The following is a 25536-nucleotide window of genomic DNA, read 5'->3' as shown; positions in this document are numbered from 1 at the left end:
TCTGTCACTGATGGAGACACCTGGGACATGGTGATCTGCCCACACTCACCTCAAAAGAAGAGTGATGAATACCACGGTCAGCTGGAAGATAAGAAGTAGTGCCAGCACGTATTCTCTTTCCTCCCCTTTGCTCATACTTTTTCCTCCCTTGCCACATACCGTGCTTTGTAACAATATGAGAGATTTCAGTGCAGAAGTTTAAGTGGTGATGAATGATGTCTTGGTGGTTCTACTAGAGGGGTTTCGGCAAACAGACCATTCTGTTGTCCGTCTGGAAAAATAAAGGCTCATGATGGGAGCTAGAATTGTTATGTCGCTGGGTGGTGGGTTTACAAATCCCAGAGTCTCAAGTTATTTGAATGGGAAAGGACCACAGGAGGTCTCTGGTCCCACCTCCTACTCAGAGCAGGCCACAGTCAATTGCTGACCAGGCTGCTGGGCACCGGGGCCTATCAGGATTACACTGAGTGGCCACTCCTTCCTCTTGCTTCCGAGCAATGCCCTTTCCACTTTATCCCAAAGCTCAGAAAGCAAAGAGGGGGAAGCATGCACCCCTTTGTCATGCAGCCCCTCTGACCAGACTCTCAAATATCCTGGAGGAAGTTCTGGGAGATATGTTCCACCACGTGCTGTGGCTCAGCTGCTTCAGTAGCTCCCATGGTACCTCCCCGTGCCTTCGGCAGATCCTGCTGTGCCGAGCATGGTGCTGCCTCTGGATGGCCTCTACCCAGCCTGGCAGCCTTGCACAGAGCCGGTCCTGACCCACAGAGGTGGTTTCGCCTGCAAGCCCTGATCAGACTGAGCAGTCACTCTGCATCCTCTGCTTTTAACAGCAGCGACTTCAGGTCTATTTTTAAAAACAGGCTTTCTTCTGAAAGGAATACCAGAAAATTTGGCTTCCTTTCTGTTCCCTCGAGCTCTCAGCACAGCACTCTCTTGGGTATTTGGCTTGAAAAAAGTATGTAAGTAGCCCTACTTAAAGTTAAGGGTACACATAAGTCTTTTGTTGACTTAAGAGTGAACAGTGGCAAAGCAGCTGAAAACACTGACCTGGGTCACAAGAGTGAGGCAGAAAAACAGCTACTGAAGTCTCCTGCTTCGAGTCCCACTGTGGGACATGGCTCCTGAGCACCTGGAGATTTTCCAGATTGTGTCCTGAAATGCTTCCTTTATCTAGAAACCAGTGATCACACCCTAGTGCCTGACTTGGATCGCCTCCCTCGCTTCTGAGTAATTCTAATAGTTGGTAAAACATTCCTTTGCCTACAAAAATGAGCTGTTGCAAGACAGAATGTAAATTACAGCTCCATTTAATTCTGCAGGCTGGTTTCCAAATTAACTGCATTTCTCCACAATCCAGAAAGCCCTTGCATATAATCATAAATAGCCTGTTGTAAAGCAGTGAGGCATCAGTAATAGTTATATCTTGATTAAGCTCTAAGAAAGAGCATTTTTAGACTGTTATAAGCCAAGGAAGTTTCTCTCTTCTGCGTCTAAACACGCATTACCTATAGATGCCAGTGTGATGGACACCTCCTAAACAGAAATGATGACATTGACCGGTAAGCTTTGTCCAATGTTATTGCTACCTCTAAATTAAAACATTAACAAAAAATGTGCAGAGTTCAGGCTTCCCTGGTTAACTACTGGTGAAATAGAGCTAATACTCCTTTGCTTACCTTAAGTATAATGTTGATTTTATCTTAATTGTCTTTATTCAGTTCATTTGCCCCGGGGGGATTGAATTTGGCTTTGTATCGTTATCCTCCTTCATCGGAACAATTGAATACCAGCGTGCAAACAAAGTGTGTGTGTGTGTGTGTGTGTCTTATTTAAGGAGGTATGATTGCTTTCCTGATCACATTATTTGCAGTAGGAAACAAAAGTACATTTTTTTTCTCTCTTTTTTTTTTTTTTTAATTTCTTTTGGCGAGGCTCTGCAGCCCATCTCACCAGGTATAAATGAGCAGATTGTTGTTGCTGTCGGTGTTTTTTCCAGCTAAAGAACTAAGGGTGACTGGTGTGGGGGTCTCCCCCCCCCCCCCCCCCCGGCAGTGAGCAGCTTGTCCAGCAGGGGGCGGGCGCGGGCGGCGCCGCGGGCGCCCTGGGAAGCCGCCGGGGACGGGAGCGTTGGCGTCCGGCAGCCGCTGCCCGGCGCGTCCCGCCGCATCCAGCCCCGCGGCCGCCTCGCCCCGCATCCCGCCGGCAAGTGCTGAAAGCGGGGGGGTGGGAGGGGGAGAAATTGGGGCGGGGGGGGGGGGAGGGGGGGGAGGCTGGCAATGCAGAGCGACAGCAACTACCAAAAGTTCTCGCTTTTTGTAGTAATAGCTCCCTTGTTCCGGACTTGGTTCTGCTCAGCAGACCTGCAGCTGGGAATTTAACAAGCCTCGGTTTTGAAAATGCCTCCCGCTTACCGGTCTTTGAATTTGATCAATGGCCTTCCAGAGCTGAGGAATACCTAACAGCGAGACAAGTCAATGAAAAAAATGCAAGTTTCAGGATCCAAACTACACTAAAAGATGTTCTCCCTTCACCTTATGGGAACAGTGCTGTCGAGCAAGCTGCAGTTGCTTTTTGGTTTGTTTATCGCCAAGATATGTCACAAAGTGATGTGACTTTTAAACTCTTCTGACTGTTCAAAGCCAGCAAGCAGCAGCAAAATTAAAGCAAGAAATTTACTTGAGGATTTTCAAAGAAGAAAGCTGTCTTCCGAGAAGAGCTAAGTAGGACAATGGCATCTGGAGAGTGCCTCCTGCTAGACCTGGAAACAGATAACTTCATTCTCTACAACATCTCTGTCAACCACAGTACAAACCTCTCCCTCCTCGGTGATGACTGGTTCTACCCAGCGTTCTTTTACGCCATCCCCACGATCTACGGGATCATCATTTTGATAGGCCTTATTGGCAATATCACTTTGATTAAGATCTTCTGTACTGTGAAATCCATGAGAAATGTCCCTAATTTGTTCATCTCCAGCTTGGCTCTGGGAGACCTGCTGCTTTTAGTGACTTGCGTGCCCGTGGACGCCAGCAGGTACCTTGCTGATGAGTGGCTGTTTGGCAGAACTGGATGCAAACTTATCCCCTTCATACAGCTCACCTCGGTAGGGGTGTCTGTCTTCACCCTCACTGCTCTCTCAGCTGACAGGTAAGCCAGCTGCTGTAGGCTTGAAAAGAAGTCTGCATAATCATGACTCCTTGAAATGCATGATTCTGAATGTATATTTTCAGGTAACAAGTACGTTTTTTAACTAATGAGGGAAAAGGAGCAACTTCAGTTAATTTCTAGTTCACAGAACACACAACTTGGAGAGGACACAGACTGAAGAAAGCAACTTTTTTCTAGGCTAAACTAAATGTTTGTGCAGTTTAGCAAAGAGTCTAGCTTAATTATAAGGAAAACAAAAGCAGATGAAGCCAAAGACCAGAGAGAGAAAATGCCATTAATGAAGCCCTGTTAAAAGACATCATGTCCACATTTGCCAAAAAGGTAGTTGATCCATATTTCATGAAGTGTGAAGGTGCTGGAGCAGCAATTTAAAGTGCAGTTAGAACCAATTCTTTCTAGTGGCTTGCTTTCTTAAGGCTAATTACATGTGAGGCAGTATTTCATGAAATATGTTTCAAATATTCAAATGAGGATGTCTGAATCCAGGAATCTCAGTTCACTGTTGCCAGTGTACTTTCCTTGATTAAACCATTTGCCCCTTATCCAATCGAAACTGATCTGTGCTGTTGGTTCGGAAACTTTGTCTTCCAGTAAAGTTTGGTAAAAATAACATGTGATAGCTATTTTAGAGTATCTGAAAACAAGTTTGACTTTAACAAATGATATGCTTCTAATCTATTTTAGGTTTCTGTGAGGCTTTTGAAAACTGTCTCGGAGCACTCAGATTTAAATTCAGAAGATATTTTAATTTGTATGTTATTTGGAAGGATGAAGCCTACCCTTCTGGAAAGAATTTATTAGACTGTTGGCTTTTATAGAAACTCCTGTGCACATCAGAGGAGCCAGGATATTTTGTTTCTAATTTGGATGCTTCAGAAGGAGATTAAGGAATATATTGCCACTGTGCTAAAATTAGAAAATCTCACAGAAGTATGAAGATTTCCAATGAGAAAAATCATTTTGGTTTTGGTTTGCTCAAAAAAACCCCCCGGGGATTGTATTTCTTGGTCACAAAGAAGTGACATTAGGTTTGCTTTTGGTAGCCCCTTGCATGCCACTCTGTGTCTCTCCTCCTAACCTAATACAAATCAGCAGACTATTTTTGTTCAGTTTTCAGGGTAGTTCATATATATTTCAATATACAGTACATGACCTCAATGAAAGCAGGTGACTCCATAGTGCTTCACAGATAGAACAGCCAATATGTTTATTAACTCCTCCATGCTGGGGTACATATAAAAATAACGCTCTCAGTCCCAATAGCAGGTGACAAACAGGACTATGTGTAGACAAAAGTCTTTAAGCACTTTTCTCTAGAAGTGTTGGGGAAATAGGACAACTGCACAAATTCCCTAGGAAAGGACTACTCTGAGTTTTGTGCAGTGGCTGGAGCCCCTCTGCCTGCTCTGAAGAAAATGTTAGGAAAATAATAAATCTTTATCCAGGAAATTCATCTTTCCAAAGCTGTAATGTAAGTTGTTTTAAGGAGTGTAAGGAAAAGAAAAATACATCATACGGAAGATTATGTTAGAGAGATTTATTGCTCTCCAATCATGTGCCACATAAAGTAAATATCGCAAATGCTTTTACTGAGCAGCACATCAATACCATTTTTGCCTGAAGTGGGCGAGCAGAACAGAAAAGAGCAGCTGTGGCAAGCTTGGGGTTTGGTGACTTTAAATTCTGAATCTCAGCTTTATCTGGATCCTGTTAACCATTGTGCTGCACTGGTGAGCAAACTTTACCACACATTTCAATGCCACTTGGCTATAAGGGAGAGGGGCATGCATGTGGGAGAAGACTTTATATTCCCATTTCCAAGAGATCAGTTTACCCTCTTATAATGCATCTATTGTCCGCTGCAGAAGGAAACAATAATGAAACTTTTACCTTTCTTAGCTATATGAATCTGAAATGCTGTGCATTGAACCACAAATGGCCCTTATCTACTATGTTTGCTGAAGTTTTTGTTATAGTATATTAACAGCAGTGCTGGGATAATTTTGTTACAAAATAATCCAATCTATATTTTGTCAGCTTACAGCCCATTAGTCTATCTTTATTTTCTTAAAACTGTCACCCTGAATTCTAGGCCCCAGTATTAACCACATCAGAATAATTAGGAAAATAAACTTAAAATGTACAGGGAAAACTTCTGAGATGCAAGTTGACTGTGACCAGCATCGTGATGCCTGCATGGGTCTGCCTGTACCTTGCTGTGGCCCCTGGGGCAGGGAGATGCTGACCCTGGCACTTGGGGTTGGTTTCGTGGATAACCATTTCCAAGGTCAGACACGGTGTTGCATGAAGGATGAGTGGCAGCTCAGCACTGCAGGGAAACACCTGCAGAAGTCAGGGCCATGGTGGTGAGACCAGGGTAACACAAGAACCCAGAAGTCCAGCAGGCAACACTGCTCAGGCACAGCTCATCTCACTTGGCTTTTGCTGTCTGAGGTGAGGAGCCATTCCAGGATAGTCAGCAAGGTGTCCCCTAATCCATGGAAAGAGACACCTCCAGAGGAGACAGGACAAATCACCATGTCAGGATACCTAGCTCCCTCCTTGGGTATAGAGGAAACCTTGTGATTTAGCACAGATCAGATGCCCGTATTTGAGATGGCTAATGATCAGTGATGTGAACCCGATCTGAGCTGCTCGCATGAGGCATGTGAATGTCCCTGTTCTCATGAATCAAAGCCATAGACCATGGCAGAGAAAAAAACTCCCTAAACCATCTGCTGTGAATAGCATCACATGGCACTGTCTTCAAGGAAGGGGAGACCTGTCAGTCCACCACAGGCCTTTTGTCTATAATTTATCTTCTGCAAAAACTAACAATAAACCACCCTCAGTTCCAGCTCCCTTCCATTGACAAAAGCAACTGAGAGCAACTGCTGGCATTACTGAAGGAATTGTGGTGATGCCTAGAGAGACCTGGCATTGCAGGAGTCAGAAATCTGCTGTGTAAAGAAAAGCATTGCAGTGTGATACAACAGGGTCATTTCAAAAGTTGTGACCCTTGAAACACAAGATGAAAGGCAGCGGGTAGGTGTGATGGCAGATACAGTACATGAGCGAGCGGTGAGACACATGCTACGTGTTATGACAATTGTACAAATAATGTCAGTTGCTTTGGATCACCTTCTGAAAATGAGGGACTCAGTTTTAATAGATTTTTGCACAGCCCACATCAGGGGCACAAAGGCATGCCTCCCCAAGGCACACTTTTCCTCTCTCCATTGCCACTTTCCCGTGTTTTAGGCAGGGTTAATCGTACTGAATCGATCCTCTGTTGGTGACTGCAAACACTCAGCTAAGTGCCAATCTCCCACACAGAGCAAGCACCTAAAGCTGCTCAGCGGTTTGAGCTGCCAAGACGTAGTGGTTGTCCAGAGGATTGGCTGCTCACTTGCAAACTTTTCTCAAGGAGAAACAGAGGGACAAACTGCTGATCTCAGCTTTTACTGTAGCGGGAGCCTCCCAGCCTGCCAGGTGCTCTGCGTGCACGGAGGCAGAAGAGGATGCCTGCAGAGGTTGGGTTAGGTAGGGCATAGCCAAAGGATCCCCGGGTGCTTAGGTTGGCTCTGGGTACAATCATGAGATTGTATCAGGCTAAAGTTAAAGTATTTGAGACAGTGTGCAAGAAAGGGAGAAAATTAAAAAAAAAATGTTAATATTAGAAATGTGTTTTTTGTGGTACTACTCAGCTGGCTGTGTGGTGTCTGCATCTCTCCAGCTGCATTTGCAGGAGCAGTGGGACCTGTGGGCTAGACCTGTTTCCCTGTGAGCTTGGTGAATTTACAGAGCGGGCAGGAGAGGGTTAAGGCCTGCGGTGTGCTTACAGCCACCCCCCATGAGTGATAAGGCGCCAGGGCCAGTATACAAGAGCAAGAAATCAAGCAGTCGATGCCTGTGTATGTGTGTTTGTGTGTTTTAGAAGGACTGTGAATGAGGTTGACAGAGGAAGGACATCTGTCTGCCCTGCTGCTCTGCTCTGTCGAGGCAGCACATTTCTTCAGCTACTGCTCAGCTCATCCCAGCAAAGAGGGAGTTTGGGTTCGCCCAACAGCCTGCCCTCCTCCTCCTCCTCGGTGCAAAGGGAAGGGGTACAGAGGTGCCTGTGAGAGCAGTGACACCTGGGCCACTAGCCCAGGCAGAAAAGCCAAGGCTGGCTCAGCAAGTGGCAGGAAATGAAGGAAAATCTTTGCACAGTAAGAGGAAAAGCAGCCCTCTTAATTGCCCTTGTCATGGGAGATGTCTTCATTTAATTGACTGTTTCTCCCATGACTGACAGGGTTTATACATTTGCATTTGAATTACCCAAGCTGTCAAGCACTGATCATACTTCCCCACTGTTCTGCTGACAGTAAAAAATCAAAATGCCCTGGTGCTCATGCAGTGAAACCTTCCTGAAGTAATGCTGGCTTTGCAAGCACACAGCAGGGTAAGCGTAAAGCGTAACTGGAGTTTACGAGCAGCATCTTTGCTTGAAGCACCTTGGACTATCTGGATTTTAGCACCAGAAAACTGCAGCAATGCCTGCCAGCCAGAGCTATCTGCTGTCCTGTAGTGGAAGGGAGTGACAGGGTAGTGAGACACATCGGGTGACATCACACGTGAGGTTAGGTGGCTTACTTTGGTAGGACCAGCTGCAGACAGCAGGAATTGCAGTCATGTGAGAGACCTGAAATGAGGATGTTACCTTTGGAAATGTTGGCCCCAGTGCTTGGGTGCAAGGTTGGTTGCAGGGATGCTGCAGTGCTTCCATCTGTGCTGGGTCCCTTGGAGTGGGTCACAGCCAGAGCTTTTGATGTTACTCTGAACTCATGTGACAGTTTGTTTATCTAAGAGATAAAAACTTTAAGCAACCCTCTCTTCTAAAAACACAGTGGTGGAAGGAAAGAAACAAATCCAGAATCTCTAGAAACGTACTTTTAAATATGCAACAATCTTTGTTTAGTGCACTCATCTCTTCTGTGATTTGGTGTCTTCATCCCCTACTATAAATATTAGATACAATACCAAAGGAAAAGTAATATCTACATGTCAGTTCATGTATTTTATTTTACAGTCACTGGGTTATGTCTCCACAAGAGGATTAAGGGAAATGTGCCACCCACCCTAAAATAAAGCTATGGAAAGCCAAACTGGATTTCCATCAAGTTGATTTACAGAGAGACACTTCTTTTTTTTTTTTTTTTTTTTTTTAATACCGTCAGTTGTAAAGTGTCAGGTCCATAGTGGTTATGAGTTTATTCTGGGCAGTCTAGTCACAGCATTCATGAAATCCCTTCAGGTCGCTAAAACACTATGTTGGAGCAATTTACTTGCGCTGTAATTTACTGTGCAGCCTCAGGAAAGTTTTGAAAGGGTGACGGAGAAAAAGCTACTCTCTGAACTACTGAGACAGCCTCTAACCCAGCCGATGTGCTTTGGCAGAATGATACCCCAATGTGTACTTTGAATCCACCGATGCGATCTCAGCTGGAACATCGGTCTTCCCAAGCCAGGGAAGAAAACCAGAGGCGTGTTGGACCCCAGCCCAAAGCCTTCCCTCCCACTGAAGCATTGCGCAGCCCCTCCTCGACCCTTGCTGCTGGCACGGTGTCCATGCCTCTGCTCTTCTTGTGCTGATGGCACAGGGTGTGTGAGGAGAGAGATACACAGACCTCTTTCAGCCACTGTACAGAGTCTTAGATCCTGTGTTGCTGGCCACTGTGTCAATATAATATAAACACTTTTAGAACCCTTGGGTTTAGCTCTCATTTCCTCCATCCCTGCATCCATCTGCACCAAGAGAAACAGATCAAACAGCACAAACTGTCTGAATATCTTGATTAGCTGGAGCAGATGGGCAAAACACAGTAGATGCACTTCTATAACCAGGAACATTAGAGCTTCCATTTATATCAGTGGGACCAGTGCACAAATCCAAGGTTAGAGTCAGTGCTAATGTGCTGGAGACTGTCAATATTTAAGCAATCAAAAGGAAGAAATGTTAGATTACCTGTTGTTTACATTTCAGCAAAACGTGAAAACCCCAATCAGTTGTCATGGTCTCATGGTATGAAGTGCTGTACACACTGTTAATAAGTAGAGCGACTGGCCACGGAGAATTTGCCGGCTGTGTGTCAGACTGAACGTGGTGAGCTGGGACGTCAGCATCGCTGCAGGGAGACAAGCTTACAGTGGTCCTATCAATTCATGTGGTACTACTTGGTGTTCAGATGTGGACGACAGCCTTACTGAGAAGAGCAGCAGGGAGTTGAGCTGAAAAAGAGAAGCAGGCACAGCCTGCCCTGTATATGCTGTGAAACATTCAGTAGCTGCCTTGCTCACAGACAGCCCTTGCAATAACCTGTTTTCCTCCTGTTTTGAAAAAAAGAGTGCACCGCTAGCCCGGTGGAGCCCCCTCACCTTGTTTCTCACCAGTTCTGCACCCACATGCCCACTTCACCCCATACCATGTAGGACACCATAGGCCATGAGATCCTGCCTGAGCTCCTGCTCCCAGCAGGCTCTTTGATTCCCCCCACACTGCCTGCATAGGACCTCAGGCAGAGCAGGGGGGGTGGTGTCCAGAAGCCCAGCCTGTGCCCTGGGGCAGAAAGCGAGGGCAGTGCCTGGGTCCCCCACATTGCTGAGGCACCAGAGGGCATCCTAGCAGCAAGCCAATTGCTGTGCTGTGAAGAAAGGCAGAAAGCTGGAGTCCCTTGCAGAAAACTCTCCTCCTGACACCAGGCCAGTGACCAGTTTAACCAGATGGCGGAAGACTGTGGAACACCAAAAGTGAAGTCTTGCCAGAGTTCTGCCCATCCTGTCTTTGTCTGCTCTCTGGCTACGGCCAGTCTCTGCAGCTCTGTGGGAAGGCAGGACAGAAAACAGCACCACGACACCCCGAGAGGAAAAACTATCTGTTCCCAGCTGAAGAGAGCCCTGAAGCATGAAATTTAGACATGTACAGTCAAATGACCGTCTCTGTTCTCCCAAGATCAAGAAATGCAAATGCTGGACTAGCACTGACTGCACTAGCCATCCACTTCAGCAGCATTTCTTGCCTGTACCCATACACCGAGGCTGCTGAATAACTCACAGCGTTTGGATTAAAAAAGATCTTTTCAGTGACTCTAGGCAACTTTCTGAACGTTCAGACTAAAGGTACACATATCACCCTGTCCCCTTCATGTGCATCCTGTTATCCTCACTGCTTAAAACTTGTGTCGTATTCAAATTGAAATTCATCTGACCTCTAACCACTGCATAATAATCTAACTAAGAGCATAATTGAAAGGCTGAGAGAGTTGGGGTTGTTCAGCCTGGAGAAGAGAAGGCTCTAGGGAAACCTTACTGTGGCTTTTCAATACTTAGAGGAGCTTATAAGAAAGATGGAGAGGGACTTCTTACCAAGGTATGTAGGAATAGGACAAGGGACAACAGATTTAAATTGAAAGAGGTAGGTTTAGGTTGAACATAAGGAAGAAATTTTTTACAATGAGGGTGCTGATACACTGGAAGAGGTTTCCCAGAGGAGTTGTGGATGCCCCATCCCTGGAAGTGTTCAAGGCCAGGTTGGACGGGGCTCTAAGCAACTTGTTCTAGTAGATGTCCAGGGGGGCTGGACTAGATAACCTTTAAAGGTCTCTTTCAGCCCAAACTATTCTATGATTCTATGACAAAAACAGTCAAAGATGGCACTAGATTGTTCAGCCCCAACATGCAGCTGAAAGTTCATATGGAGGTGATGGTCTCTTTTGCCTGTTTACTGAAGCCACAGAAAGGACTTAAGCGTCATATAACTGACTTACTCTATACTAGCTAGCTCAGGTACTGATCACACTAAAGCCATGACACAGTGAGAATGGCACAGGATATCTCATTTTGTCAGGTGCGGAAGAGATGTTCCAATATCTTCTCTCGGTTTCCTCTTGCCTTGAAAAATCGCTAGTTCTTTGGCATAGTCTGCTCACTTGTGTCTTAGATTTACTGTTTTACACCTGGCTGAGTTAAAATGGCTTCTGTTAGATGATGGTCATTTACCCCCATGATTCTACAATATTTTTACAGTGTCATCTGCAAATTTTCCCAGCAAAGGTTTTATAGCCTGCTGAAGGCAGCTGATATACACAATAAATAACACTGCAGCTAGAGCAGGTTCCCAGGACCCAGGCTAGAAGTGGCTCCACACACTGCTACCTTTCCACCAGCATGTTTGAGGTCCTCCTAGGGATTTTAACCCTTGTCCCATAGGAGAGAGGAAGGGATTGCATGGATGTGATTAGGGGAGGATGGACCACGCATGCCCTGGCACACACACGTGCATGTATTTACATGCATGGTCACTTGTGCCAATGTGCCCATGCAGGCTGTGCCTCCCTTGTACACCAGCATGGCCCACACCCTTTTTACATCACCTATAATGTTGTGACAATATAAAAAAAAATCCTAAATTTGCCATGTATTAAACAAGACAGGCTTATACTAATTATCATCTGTTAGCAGGATTAATCTCACCATTATTCTGTCTACAACTGGCCTTGGGTTACCCAAATTCTTGCAGTTTTCTTGGTCACACCTTCCAGCTTTCCAAACTTCACAACTTTGGAGCCAGTTCTCCACTTCTGATGAAGTTCTCCACTTTTTCAAGATTTGTAAAAAAATTAACACCGGTTGTTCCCTGTCTGGTTCCTTTAATACTCCTAGGTGTAAATTATTTAGGCCTGATGGTGTGAAACTGGTTTGTGTTAGCAAATGTTGGCTCACATCTTTTTTAATAGAGCTGACAATTTTCTGCTACATCTATAGTACTACACATATGGTATAGATCCCTCCTCCACATTTGGTCTTGAAAACAAATATGTAGTAGTCGTTTTCGCCTTGTTTCATCATTGTTCGTATCTCCACCATTTACATGGATGCCTGACTTACTGGTTATTTTTGCTCCTGATTTATTTAAAAATGCACGTTTGTCTGTTACACAGCGACCTTTGATAATTTGTTGGCTCCTCCAGCTTCCCTTATCAGTCACCAACATTTTTAAACTCTGATATTTGCTGTCATTTACTTTTGCCTTTTTTCCCATCTGTTGTATATTGATTTTTTTAATTACTTCTTTGAGATTGTAGCATGGATCCTCATTTTCTTTTATTCAGGGCAGCTTTTTGTCCTGCATGGTTTTTTCAGGGCAAGGTGTGGGAGACAAAGGTGGAGACTGGGTGTCAGCTGCTAATGTATAGTTAGCATTGCCCCTTTTATATTTATATTCCCAGTCAGTTGATCTGAGAGCTGCTTTTCACTTCAGGAAAACTGTTTCTCTAAAGTTTCATACGTACATATATATATATATATATGTGTGTGTGTCTGTATATAACTTTTTATTATCTTTCCACAAAATTAAGGTAACCACACCACAGCTGCTATAACTTGAACTGCTAATTTTAAGGTCAATGATGGATTATTTTTCTGTCAGAACAAGGTACAATATTGATTTATTGTACATCACAGGCAGGACTTTTTGGGTTGAAATACTTCCATTTTTAGAAACCCCAATGAATTTCTGTAACTGGCTCTGTGAGACACCCAGCAATTATGCCACTTGTTAGGTTACTCAGTGATGCTGGTTTTATGTACCAAAGGTGATATTTTCAGGAGAAATAAGGTTGATTCTCTAGTGAGATGAGGAGTCCCTGTCTGAAGCTGCAGCTTTAGTTGCCCTGGTAAGAGTTCAGTCCTCAGGCATGCAGAGCCCCTGGTCCCATCCCACTGAATGCCGGAGACTTGTGCTGAGACAGAAAAGCCTTGGATGGAAAGCATCACTGGGGCTTGTTCCTTCCTATGCCTGGTGGCCCAGGTGCCAGTGCCAGCCCTCCCAGCTCTGCTCTGGGCATACATCACATTGCAACCCTGGCACCAGCAAGCTACTCCACCAGCGTGTGATCTGTTGCCGTGTGGCACGAACAGGTACGTCCCTCTGCTGAGCAGGGCACATCTCTCTGACTGTGCTGAGCGCTGAGCATGTAGAAATGTGCACAGCAATTAGCTGGTATTGAGGAGCTGGGGCACTGGCTGTGTGTGTGAGCTTGCTGGTTTTGAAATCAAAGGATGTTTTTCAATGAATGGGTCCCACCCCTCCTTCAAACAGCAGGTCTTACAACCATTTGCCAGGACAGTGACAAACTGCGAGGCTGGCCCATTGAAATCTTTGACTTGGGATCAAGGTTTCATTCAGAGGCTTGGCTGAAGATCACCTACAGCGAATAAATACTCTAGGTGCAAAGGGGATCTTTCTAATAAGGAAAGCACTATCCATGGGACTCCTACTGTTTCATGCAGTAATGTTTACATCCGTTGTTTTCCATATGTATAGTTAATTCTGAAATATTTTATGCTCTGGATGGTCATGATTAGGAATAGAACGTTCACTACCAAATGCTTACTATTTAAGCTGTCCTTCCCCAGTGTGTAGTGCAGTTCAATGACCTCTAAAACAGTCTGTTTCAATTTTGACCTTAGTCATTCCTGGCCTGAAATTCCCATTTGTCTATATTCCAGGATGATGTAGCAGTATGCAGGTATAGACTGAAATGTGAATGCACACTTCAAAAAGTGAGAACTATGTCACTTCCATCAGTGCCTCCTTTTCCTTTTCATTTAAATGTTAATTAATAAAAAAAGAAAGTAGGCAGTACCTGCCAATGTATGTAAGACTAGCCCATTAGAGATGTCTTTGTGCCCATATGCAATTTACTGAAGTAAAGATTTTAATAACAGATGTTCACCCAAGAATCATGCTTAATAATGATAATCTCAACTAAGTACGCAGAAAGCACATAGACTCAGAATAGATTGTCGTAGTGTGTTGATGCGTTAGACAGTCTAGCAATTGTGTGGATTTATTGAATTGTCTTCAGAGCTATAAATATTCATAACATTCATGGTGGAAACAATATAAAGAAAGTTTGGGGCATTGCATTTCTCATAAATTTCTTGGGATATTTAGTGAGACTTTTTCTTTGCTTTCAAAGTGGAGCTTCACACTCAACAAGGCTCCAAATGCTTCATTTATGCAGTTTTTGCATAGCATCAACTTTGTCTCTGTTGCCTGAGGCTTTTTTGTATGGTAATTGAGCCAGTCCTTCATATTATGTGGGCAAAACAATAATGTGATGCTAGTAGAACATAATTACAAAATCTTAATGAAAAGATTCTCCTTCAGTCTATTGATGGGCCAAGATCAGATCAATGTGGGCACATTCAGCTTACAGATGGGAAGAGATGGATGGGAATCAGAGGAACTGTGAATTGCACATCTTTCCTCCCTCTTTCAGTTACAGGTAGGAACAGAAGAAATATGGGGACATGCTAACTGAGAGGCAGTTCTTCTGTCATTGCAACAGGAAGTCGTGGCAATTTCAGGAGCTCATTTACTAGAGATGGGAAGAACCCAGCGTTTTCACTTCACAACAATTTAGGTGACTGGTTTTGTAAGACATCAGTCCATTCCCACTGATCTCTGCTTTTTTATTTAAGTTTCAGGTTCACATTAGTGCAACATCTCAAAATAGATCTTAGTTTAAACAGATTCAAAGTTTGTAAGTGGATTTCTCACTTCAGAGAAAAAAACAGAAAGCGGCAATATGGCAAATCTTTCCGCCAGCCCGATGCAGTCTAAACACTGGGAATGGTAATGAAGGAAGGACGGGCAAGCCTTCTAAAACTGTGTTTGAACAGGTTTTAATGCACTTGTTTTTTAAAATCATTGTACAAATTCAGGAGTGGAGCCCAGGATCTTTTTATGTAAACAGCGTAGGACATCATAATGGATGATACTATTGGGAGGAAACTTTACTTGAAACTTAAGTACTCCTACAAATTCATTTTTGAGAGGCAGTGTCCCATTTGCCTGTAGGAAGGATGGTGAGGGTTTTTTTTTTCTCTTATATTTCTTGCAAGCATGAGGTTCAGCTGCAGGGAGATGGGCATGCTTGGAAGGATTGAGATAAATAAAGGGCAGTACTCTGTGGCAGAGCCTCTCTCAGCCGTTTTCTCTTGTTATACTCCTGCTGAAAAAAGTAAGGAAGAAAAAGTTATGAAAGCAACTTAGTGCCTCTTTTAAAGCCAGATTCAATAGATGAGAGGGATGTAGTGGCTGGCACATAGCTGCTGTACAATCCTTGCTGTCATATTCAGTCACCAGAAACATCTCTGACAGCCACCTACCTGTGTGACCAGCTGCCTTCGCTGCCATGAGGGAAGGATGTTTCTTTCCCATTGCCAATGGCAGCAACTGCAGTTATTACAGAGGACACAGATTATTGCAGCTGAAATTAGGATCTACTGACCTTCCAATTGTAAAGACGCTGCAGAAGGTGGTATCTCCCAGCTTAAAAAAGCCTCTTTTTTTGTAGTCCATACCTACCAGGTATACAATGAGGGCTGATTTATGTGCCGTCTCTATTAGCTTTAATAGCTGACATAAGGGAAGGGGAAAAGGATTAATACAAAGCAATCATAAAAGAGGAAAGCAAACTAAGGCTGCCTACAGCACCAGCTTCCCCACACAGCATAAAGTTACCTCCCTAAAAAAAAACCCAAACAAAAAAACACCAAAAAAAAGACAGTGAGATATATGGAGCAAAGTTAATTTATAATCCAAGGGAAAGATCTGATTTTCCTCCTATGCTTTAGTTGTTTTAATTTATTTTTTGTGGCTATTATAGCAAGCACAAGTAAGTGGATGAAGGTGACAGGAAGAAAAACATAAAGGAGGCACTGAAGCTGCAGCCTTAGGGATAAGGTTATTTCTTCCCCAGTGTGAGAGAAAAATTGCCACCCTTCATATCTCTCTGCTTAGGAACATATAGGCAATATGGCTTTGAAGGCAAAGCATGTTTATACCTCAGCTAGTGTGCATTTTCTTGGCTCAGCTGAGGGCCACAAAGGTGGCTAAAATATTTTGCACCAGCAGAGAAGCTGCATCCAGGAAATTCCATTTGGGGCGTTATTTTGATCTGTGTCTTTGGAGAATATACCTGTAATTGTCTTTTTCATGATAAAGCTACCTCTGTGTTTATATTTGAAGTTGCAGCTTTGGGGCTAAGTGTAGGGTATTAACCAATGTTTGCATAGTCGAAGTTTTAGAGTACATTAGGTGGTGTTATCATTAGTTACATTATTATTAGCATGAGGGTAATGGCACAGTTTTCCAGTTTCCCTGGTACATTAACTTCAGTGGGAAAAGTATTTACCAAAAAAAAAAATAGTGTGTGTGTGTCACATTTTAGCAGTTTATGGTCATTTCAGTAGTTTCGGTTGTGAGAAACGATTACGCAGTGAGCATGACAGCAATCCTAAAAGACATGTAGAAGACATTTTCCAGGATTCAATGGAGAGGCATGCCTCCGTGAGCTTCTACCAATCCCAAAAGAATTTTGGGAATTAGGTTGAGAAGTGACCATACATTATAAGTTATTGAATTTGGATGTTCTGGGTTGAAGCAACCCTCTCACCAAGCTCCTGGAGGCCTGGTGACTGACCTGGAGAAGAAGGATGGCAGTGAGGTCACTGTGGCTGGTGCAGGGGAGGAGTGCCTTACAGGGCAAATCCTCACAGTGCCTAATGAACTGTGATTATATTATTTGCACTTAAGACAGCCCCACGTGTAATTTATTTGTGCAGGCTTCTTTGAACAAGACTGCAAAGTAGAGAGAGCACTGGCATCCATCCTGGTCAGAAGGTCATTGGCAGCTGCTGTGCATAAAGCAAGGTTGCTGCTTCACAAGCGCAGTGGGAGCGGACACATTCAAAGACTGAGCAGTAGAAAAGGTCAACATCTCTTTCTTTCATATTTCCTATCAGATTGGCAACCCAGTCATTTTCATCTGGGCCGTTTGACAACTGGAGAGAGACTGGCGCTGATACAAGTTCTTGACTGTACTATTTTTTATTCAACTCAATCTTCGGAAGGCATATTTTTCTTTTAAAATTTTGGCCTTTGTTGTAGGGCATGAGTCATACCTCTGGTTTTTAATATTTTTCAAACATTTCTTTGAAAGTGGGTTGAGAAAGGAGTTCAGCTGAAAAAAAGTGGTGTCAAACAGTAATTAGAGACAATGTGAGAGCAGCAGAGGTGATAAAGCCAGGGCCATGCCTAGATCTATTGCAGACAAGCTGAGCATGCAATGTGACACGTACTCTCAGAGCCCGTGCTGCTGCATGGGTTAACAATAGCACTGCTGTAAGACCTTTGCGTGAGAGCTCACTTGCCTGGCCACCTAGGTCCACGGCTCCACTGAGGTATATAAGCGCATTCATCAACGTCCCCTTAAAAGTAGTTTGGGTGATTCCGATGCTGGATGTTAAGTGTTGGGAAGTGATGTGCCTCAGGCTCACTCATCCAAAAAACATTGCAGAGGACAAAGCTGTGGAAAGCTTGAAACAATATTTCAGACACAAGCTGGAAATATAGATGCTGAAAAACAGAACCAACTGCTGCTCAAATCCAGTCTACCTTGCTGAAGTTCTTAAGAAATGTCAAATAAATTATAAAATCCAGGGTTGACCCTATCTGGAAAATGATGTGGAAAAGGGGTAAAGAGGTTTCTGAGTCCCACTCAGAAACCAATCAGGAGCTGCAGCTTTTCCACTCCCTGAGCACCAACCACAGGCAAATCTTCCAGTGGTTTCCCAGACCAAGCCCCAACCCAGGGATCCGATCGCTTGTGCATCCCCCCACTGCCCATACACAGAGCAGCCCTCGCAGCTGCTGTCCAGAACCCAGGCTGGTGTGGGAGAGCAGAGCTGCTGAGATGCAAGCTGGTGAGAGACTCAACGCATCAGCAAGGTGGCTGGAAATGGAGACTCCTACCAGATCATGCTGATCAGTTAAGCATTAGTACTCAGAGGATAACATAGATTACCGAAGATTTCTGAGTGAGTGAGCCCACCATCAAAGAAGTCATAGAGATAGTCAGCAAAATAATTTGATTCAATTATCAGGTTCTTAAGAAAATATCAACCTGTGTTCCCACATCTGAGAATCTACATTTCAAAACATATTTTTTATGTTTGTTTTTGCTGGTTTATGTTTTTGTGCTTTCAACCTGGTGCTTTTGGTCTACATTGAGCCCCTTGCAAGCAAAGCATCTCTCAGATCTTCTTTTGTGTCTGCTGTAGTAGGCTTTAAAAACAAACTAAATGCCTAATAATCAATGCCAGCATTCCTAGCCCTTTCTAATTATGTTATTTCAGAATTATATTGTTTGGAAATGCCATCTCTAATTAAAATGTACCAATAACTTGAAACAGATTAATATTCTGACTCTCCCTACGCCATTAATGTTAATAAAAACTAAACAGAATCTGTCTTTCTCTGTGTTCTTTAACTCATTCATGTTACTGGTAATTAATATAGGAAAATATTCGCTCAGCTGGCTATATTGTGTAAGAAAATCCCTGAAATAATTATGCTAACATGCCATGTTGATAAGCATACAATAAACATCTGCAGAAATAACTTTGCATTAGCTAGATTTATGGATACCTTGATATGTAGTTAATATTCTTTTGCATTTGTCTTCCTTAGATTTTACTGAAGATGTTCAGTTAGCTAGTGTTCCGTCAATAATCTATGACTGGTGAATCATATCATAAATTGAGCTGTTTCAGCTACTTTGTTTTAGTAATCTGCCTATCTCTTCCATTTTATTACTGCAATAGTCATAACATCATATTTGCTGAAGTGCTGTGATTTTCTTCACCTGAGATTATGATCTTGCACTAGATTTTGCTTTCTGGAATAACACCACTTAATTCCCAGTTTCAGAGTGCAAGTTAAAGAGGTGCTAAGCAAGCCTTAAAAATACTATGTCTGGCTCCTGCATCTGTATAGCTGAAACAAAGGGGAGCTGGAGAGGCTGGAGAATAAGTGATTAAACAGAAAACTATTGAGCAAAGTGTTTGCAGTCCATGAAAGGAAAAATAATTTACAAAAGACACCTGTATGAAGAAACATCTGCAAATTATGAGATGTCCAGGAACAGTCTTTATAAAAGTAAATATAAATAAATGTGAGCATGTATGTACTTATGTATACACATATATACATGCATATGTATAAAATATATGCATCTAAATGTGTGTATGTATATAAAACACACACAGAGATGTAGACACTTATACACGTATATTCATACATAGAGGGAAAGAGTAGGTATGATGAGCAGGATATTGCTTAGAATTAGAAATGGAATGCTTATCCTGCAAATAAGGAGATTACCCAGTTAAAACAGTGCAGGACTGAGAGACTCCTCTCTCAAATGCTGAGCTTTAAGGTAATGCAGGCTATTGTACATGCAGCATCAGTTGCATACATTAGGCATCCCTAAAGCAGGGGTTTGGGCTGCCAGGCAGATGGAACCTGCTGTGTGCTGCCTGGACTCAGGCAGAGTGTTATGCTTACTACCTCTGCTCCCACCCCAGTGCCCAATTCAGCCAGCTGAAAAAGCCAGGATCCTGGTAGGAGCTTAGAAATGGACTCCAGAGCACCCACATGGGGAAGGACCCCACCATGCCAAAAGTGTCTGGGACAGCCTAGCACCCAGGCACCCATCCATCCCCGGAGAGCTGATAGTGACCAAGAGGGGACCAAATGGGCCATGGGCAATGTGGGATAGATCCTGAAAGAAACATCTAACAGATCGCAATTGTTATGTTGATGACCCTAAATACTTATTTATGAAACCTGTAGATATTCCTTCCTAATTATCTTTTTTTCTTCTACTGTGTTCCTTAAACACTTATGTGAATTGTGATTTACTCAGAGTGTGGATTCCTGCTGGAGCAGGGCCCCAGCAATTATGAAGCTCTTCTGTTTTCTGGTCCTCTCATTATACACATCAAGTCAAAATAAATTGGATTCTTTCATTTTCTTGGATTCTAAAGTACAATTTTCTGAAAGGCTGAAATCATGAAAGACAAAATTGCAAATCAAAAAAAGTCTTCTACATATCTAGCATAGCAAGCAATAGGTTTTTTTTCTTCAAGAAAGTCACTTAGCATCTCTGGCTACTTAGCCTGGGTGCACTGAGTTATGGACAACTCTTAGTTGCCAGCTGCACCACCAAATAGCAATTACAGCAGGCAACATGCTCTTCGTAGCTTGAGAAAACATAAGATTTGGCTTGCCAGAGGCTAGCGTACCCACAGCTCGAAATGTGTGGCAAAATTTCAATCCAGTTTCCTTCAACACTATTCTGTGAAGGGATGTAAAACACTGCTTGCTTCTGAAGAGGAGTCTATGATTGCACTTCCTATCTTAATGCTATTTGGACACATACATACAGGCAGCACCCTGCTTTGTTGGGTCAGTTACAAATTAAATGAATGCAGAATCAATACATATGAAACTGAATGGACCCAAGACAAGTGGCTTCAGTTTAAAATGAGAAATCTATTGAAAGCATCAAAATTTAAAACACCAGGGAAAAAATCACAGTCTTGAGTAAAGAAGGATTTGGTTTGGTTTTGTTTGGGTTTTTTTTTTTTTCTAAATGGAAATGAGAAGCAACAATACGATGCCCGAGTGTTGAGGTCAATATAATATTTAATTATTTTTTTTTTTTTTTTTAGGTATAAAGCTATAGTAAGGCCAATGGAGATCCAAGTATCCCATGCACTGATGAAGATTTGTGTGAGAGCTGCTATAATCTGGATTGTATCCATGCTGCTTGCCATACCTGAAGCAGTGTTTTCAGATCTGCACCCTTTCCATGACAAAGTGACTAATAAAACCTTCGTCAGCTGTGCTCCTTACCCTCATTCGGATGGGCTGCATCCCAAAATTCACTCTATGGCATCATTTCTCATCTTTTATGTCATTCCGCTATCTGTCATTTCAGTATATTATTATTTTATTGCTAAGAATTTGATCCGAAGCGCTTACAACATCCCCGTGGAAGGAAACATGCACGTGAGGAAACAGGTAGAGACTTAACTTTCTTAAAAAATCCACATTCCCTGTGAATCTGGGAGTAAAGAGGAAATACAGGGAAATTTATACAGGAGCAGACTGCATCTGTTGTGCTAATTTAATTGGTTAGGTGGGGTAAAAGATTTTAAATGGTTGAAAAAAGCCATGACACAGGAATGAGCAGTTAAAGCATCTTCTCCTGTTTCTAAGTTCAGAGATTTTGGCAGGGTGGTTACCATGGCAAACACAGCAGGAAACCCATGCCAAAGCCCTGGAAGGTATTGACTAGGATGCAGGGAAAGAGGCAGAGCTTGCTATGGTGTTTGGAGATTGAAGCTGAGGTGTGACATGGCAGAAAATCAAAACTTCTCACAGCTGCTTCGTCAGAGAGAGGACTTGGGATAAAGCCTTGCTCTGTGGAGCAGTCCCTTTTCACACAGAGGGAAATGCTGGCTCTGTAATTCAGTCCTCTGGACTAGAAAGGCAAATAGGACACAGCAATAGGGAGTGGAGGTGAGGGAAGCCCCTTCTGCAAAGCTCCCCTGGGCCAGGAGCACTGGTGTGTCAGGGAGGTGCGTGGCTGCTCCACAAGAGCAGTGATGCCTGCTGCGCTCACCATGGATCCAGCCCTTCTCCGCTGGTGCTGTACCATGTTGAGAAACCAGTAGGGGCTAGAGAGGGACTGAGGGAGTGGAGATCAGGACAGATGGTGGTGGATGCAGGGTGTCCAGAAGGGAGGATGGAGCAGGACAGTATAGGGTCTTCACAGATGCACTGAAGTTATGTGCCTTGTGGGTGATGTGATCTTTGCAGTGTGGTATCCCAGAAGATGAGAGTCCTGGCTTCTCCCCTTAAACTCTTTGGTCATTATAATTGTCTCTCTAAAAACGCCTCTTTCCTAGGGTCTCTGGAGGGGAGTGGTGCTGGACAGAATGACCTGTCCACCTGTTATTTGCCCTCTAATAAGCCAGACTGGTCAATCTTCTGGTCCAATAGCTGTAGCCTCAGATTTCAATTTTCTTCGATTTATATAAACAGGCCATTTGCTCTGGCATAATGCAGCCTTTTAACCTTCCCTTTATTATTATCATTAATAATTAATATAAATATTAATATTATTATATATATTATTAAACTTCCTTTATTACTATGCAGAATTACCTCTGTTACTGTCACTTGTGAGTGGGTGGTTTTATAAAAAACCCCAAACCATCCCACTGCAGAGCTCACAGATGGGCTGGCTCAGCTGGGACCCATGTATTTCAAGTGAGTTTCACGCCCTGGTTGACAATGTGTGGCTGAAAATGTGAGAGTCCTGAACCAAGTGAGGGGATTTAGCCAGGATTTGGCCCACCTAACTCCAAGCTTTCAAATGGAGGCTGCTTCCTCTTGACTGCTCCTGTTGTCAGCAAGTGGAGAGAAAAAGTCATCTCCAGGGGGAAACTGGGTATTTCAGGTCAGTGCTTAAATCTGAATGCATCTGAGCCTTGGGTTGTCCAAGTAACAAAGCAACAGCAGGGTAACTTGTTTCTAAACAATTTATTTACCTTGACATATTTACCTTATTTATCTTACCTCATCCTTTCAGCTGAGGTGTGCTTCAACCTAAGCTAAACTAACACAGCTGTTCTTCAGCTGAATGATTGCCCGTATAATGCACCCAGCTGCCATCACCTTGGGCTGACCTAACACAATCATCTCATGCAGCCTTCGGCTGCTAAGGTGAAACAGTAGGGCTGGAAAGCTGTGTTTTCTGCCCATTAAATGATGTGCCATCCCTGAAATCCTTACCCTTTTCCCCTTCTGAATGTGTGTAAATCTTTCTCCCCTGCAGGCCATTTTTCTGTTGATTTGATGACTGGATTAGTACAACAAAGCGAGTAGTCAAAGCAGCCCTTTCCCCCTTTGGTTTTGGGGAGAGAGCTCCAAAGAAAGCCAAAGGCAGGGCTGCAGTCTAGCACCATCAGTCCATCATTCCTGTCCTGCAGTGCATTCAGGAGCTATAGGTCTCTATCTGAGATAACTGGTATCGATTTCTTTACTGTGTTGCTTCCTTTCTTTATAGTGCAGATGTGGCCTCAATAGCCCTCTATCAAATTAAGGATACATTTAAAAAGAATATATCGTTCAGCAAAGGAGAGCCCTTTCTTAAAGGATTTAATTTTCAGCCCGCTCTCTGGAGACATCATCATCTGGTACATGTCAATCCCTGAGCTCGGTGGCTGATTTTCAGTGGGGCTGGTAAAGAGGCACAAAATAAAGTCAGAATGGGTTTGTGCGGTCTCTCCTGCCTACTCCCTGCTTGCAGCTGTCCAGAGGAAAGATCAGCCTGTGTAAGATGCTCGGTTTCTGCTTTACCTGTGCAGCTTGGAAGGGGAGTGAGGATGGGGAAGTGTCCCAGGAGCGTGGCCAGACACGGGGGCAGGAGCGAGGGCAGCAGGGAGCTAGGAGCTAGAGGCAGTTTCAGGCCGTTCAGGTCCTGCTCAAATACAGGGAATGGGATGCAACAAATTCCATAGTGGGGGCTGGGAAGAGGTGCAGGGATTACCACAGAGAAGAACATTACAAAGCCCTAAAAAGCCAACAGTGCTACACTTTTTGTACCTGCAAACTTCTGACTGTGCAGCCTCTCCCAGAGAGCAGCATATTTTAGCAGGTCTTTCTGGGCAACCCTGTCTGTCCTCTCCTTTTGGGTGACCTCTGTCATGGCTCTTGTGTTTGTTAGGAAGAAAGATGTGGCTTTCACTGGCATTGTTATCTTAGTGTGCGGCACTGGTGGACAAAATACAAGGTATGATTTACCTCAGCTCCCCTCAGTTGAGTAATACCCTTGGGTTGACTCCAAGCCCGTACACATAAGTAAAATACAAATGTGGCTTGTCCACATGAAGGTTATACTGCATGCTAGCTGACATTGTAAAAGCACCCTTCCGTGACAAAGCTCAAGCTATGTTAGGAGAGGTGGTCATTCATCTATTCACCACCTAGATCTGTCTTTTCCTCGTAACCCCAGCTCTTTCAGCTGAAGGGTTCACCTCACCGCTGCCTTGATGTTTCTCCAAGTACAGAATTTCCTCTCTCCGTTTCTCCGGTTCCTTTGGCCTCTGAGTGCTGCACGTGGTCTCCAAGGGCCATGAGCTATTGGCAGCATTTTTGTGTACATATACCACATGGCCCCAAGGCAGAAAGTCCTGCCTCTGGACTCTGTGAAATATCCCAGAGCCCTACACCATAATTAATAATAATAATAGTAATAACAACAAGATAATACATATAAATTATCTAAGTTTGTATATATTTTATGTGGATAACTAATGCAGATGTCCGCACTTTTGTTGGCTGAGCTGGGGTTTTACAAAGTGACAAGCCTTTGGAATTTTATCTCTAAACAGGACAGGAATGACTACTTTTGTAATAATTTTTCATGATTATTTGCTTTTAGGGGAAGGGGATTGAGGAGAAACACGGAGGGTTCTTGACTCTGTGTTCTCCTGCAGTCCTGGTTGCCCTGCTCCAGCTGTGCTGCCTGCCACGTGCTAGCCCCAAAGCTGCAGCACTGGGAAAAATAGTTACTGATCGGAGCTAGGACTAGCTGCTAATCTGAATTTCTTTTTCTTCTTCCAGATTGAGTCCCGTAAGCGCCTGGCCAGGACAGTATTGGTCTTTGTGTGCCTCTTTGCCTTCTGCTGGCTTCCCACTCACATCATCTATTTATACCGGTCCTACCACTACTCAGAGGTGGACACCTCAGTGCTGCATTTCATTGCCAGCATCTGCGCTCGGATCCTGGCATTCACTAACTCTTGTGTCAACCCATTTGCTCTCTACTTGCTCAGCAAGAGCTTTCGGAAACAGTTCAACAACCAGCTACTCTGCTGCAGAGCTCGTCTCCTCATGCGGTCCCAGAGCATGGCCAGGAGCACCACACGAATGACCTCCCTCAAGAGCACCAACCATTCCCTGGCTACCTTCAGTCTTATCAACGGCAATCATGTCTGCCATGAAGGCTATGTCTAAAGGGCACAGTCAGGGACCAATGCATCAGGTACTCAGCATGGCCGCTTGGTTTTGCTCCATGGGGATGATGAGTAGCGCCACACACACACACGCACACGCACGCGCGCGCACACACACACACGCGCGCACGCGCGTGCGAGGAAGCCCGATGTGCTCAGAGAACTCTGAGGAGCTTGAAGCATCCAGTGTTTCATCCTGGGCTGAGGCTGAAGCATCCAACCCATTTCATCCTGGACTGAGGCACTGCCAGAGCAGCAGACCATTGAGCACCAGCCCACAGGAGCTCCCTGGGAAGCGCTGCGCTGCTTCAAGACCTGCTGCTTTTAATGAGAGCAAAGTGAGCATCTTAAGATCAAAACTAGTTTGGCTCTGCAGGTTCTTCA

The 25536-nt window shown here is 43.9% G+C and overlaps 1 protein-coding gene across 1 annotated transcript; it reads left to right on the top strand.

Moving 5' to 3' along the window:
• Positions 1-2349: 2349 nt before the first annotated feature.
• GRPR (gastrin releasing peptide receptor) lies at positions 2350-25205 on the top strand. The gene is made up of 3 exons (XM_056329126.1): positions 2350-3150; positions 20797-21148; positions 24761-25205. The coding sequence occupies exons 1-3, from the start codon at positions 2732-2734 to the stop codon at positions 25151-25153; spliced, it is 1164 nt and encodes a 387-aa protein (XP_056185101.1). The 5' UTR covers positions 2350-2731; the 3' UTR covers positions 25154-25205.
• The last annotated feature ends 331 nt before the right edge of the window (positions 25206-25536 follow it).

Source organism: Falco biarmicus, chromosome 2 (genome assembly GCF_023638135.1).
Source record: "Falco biarmicus isolate bFalBia1 chromosome 2, bFalBia1.pri, whole genome shotgun sequence".
Taxonomy (NCBI): Eukaryota; Metazoa; Chordata; class Aves; order Falconiformes; family Falconidae; genus Falco; species Falco biarmicus.
This window is presented reverse-complemented; position numbering and strand designations above follow the sequence as displayed.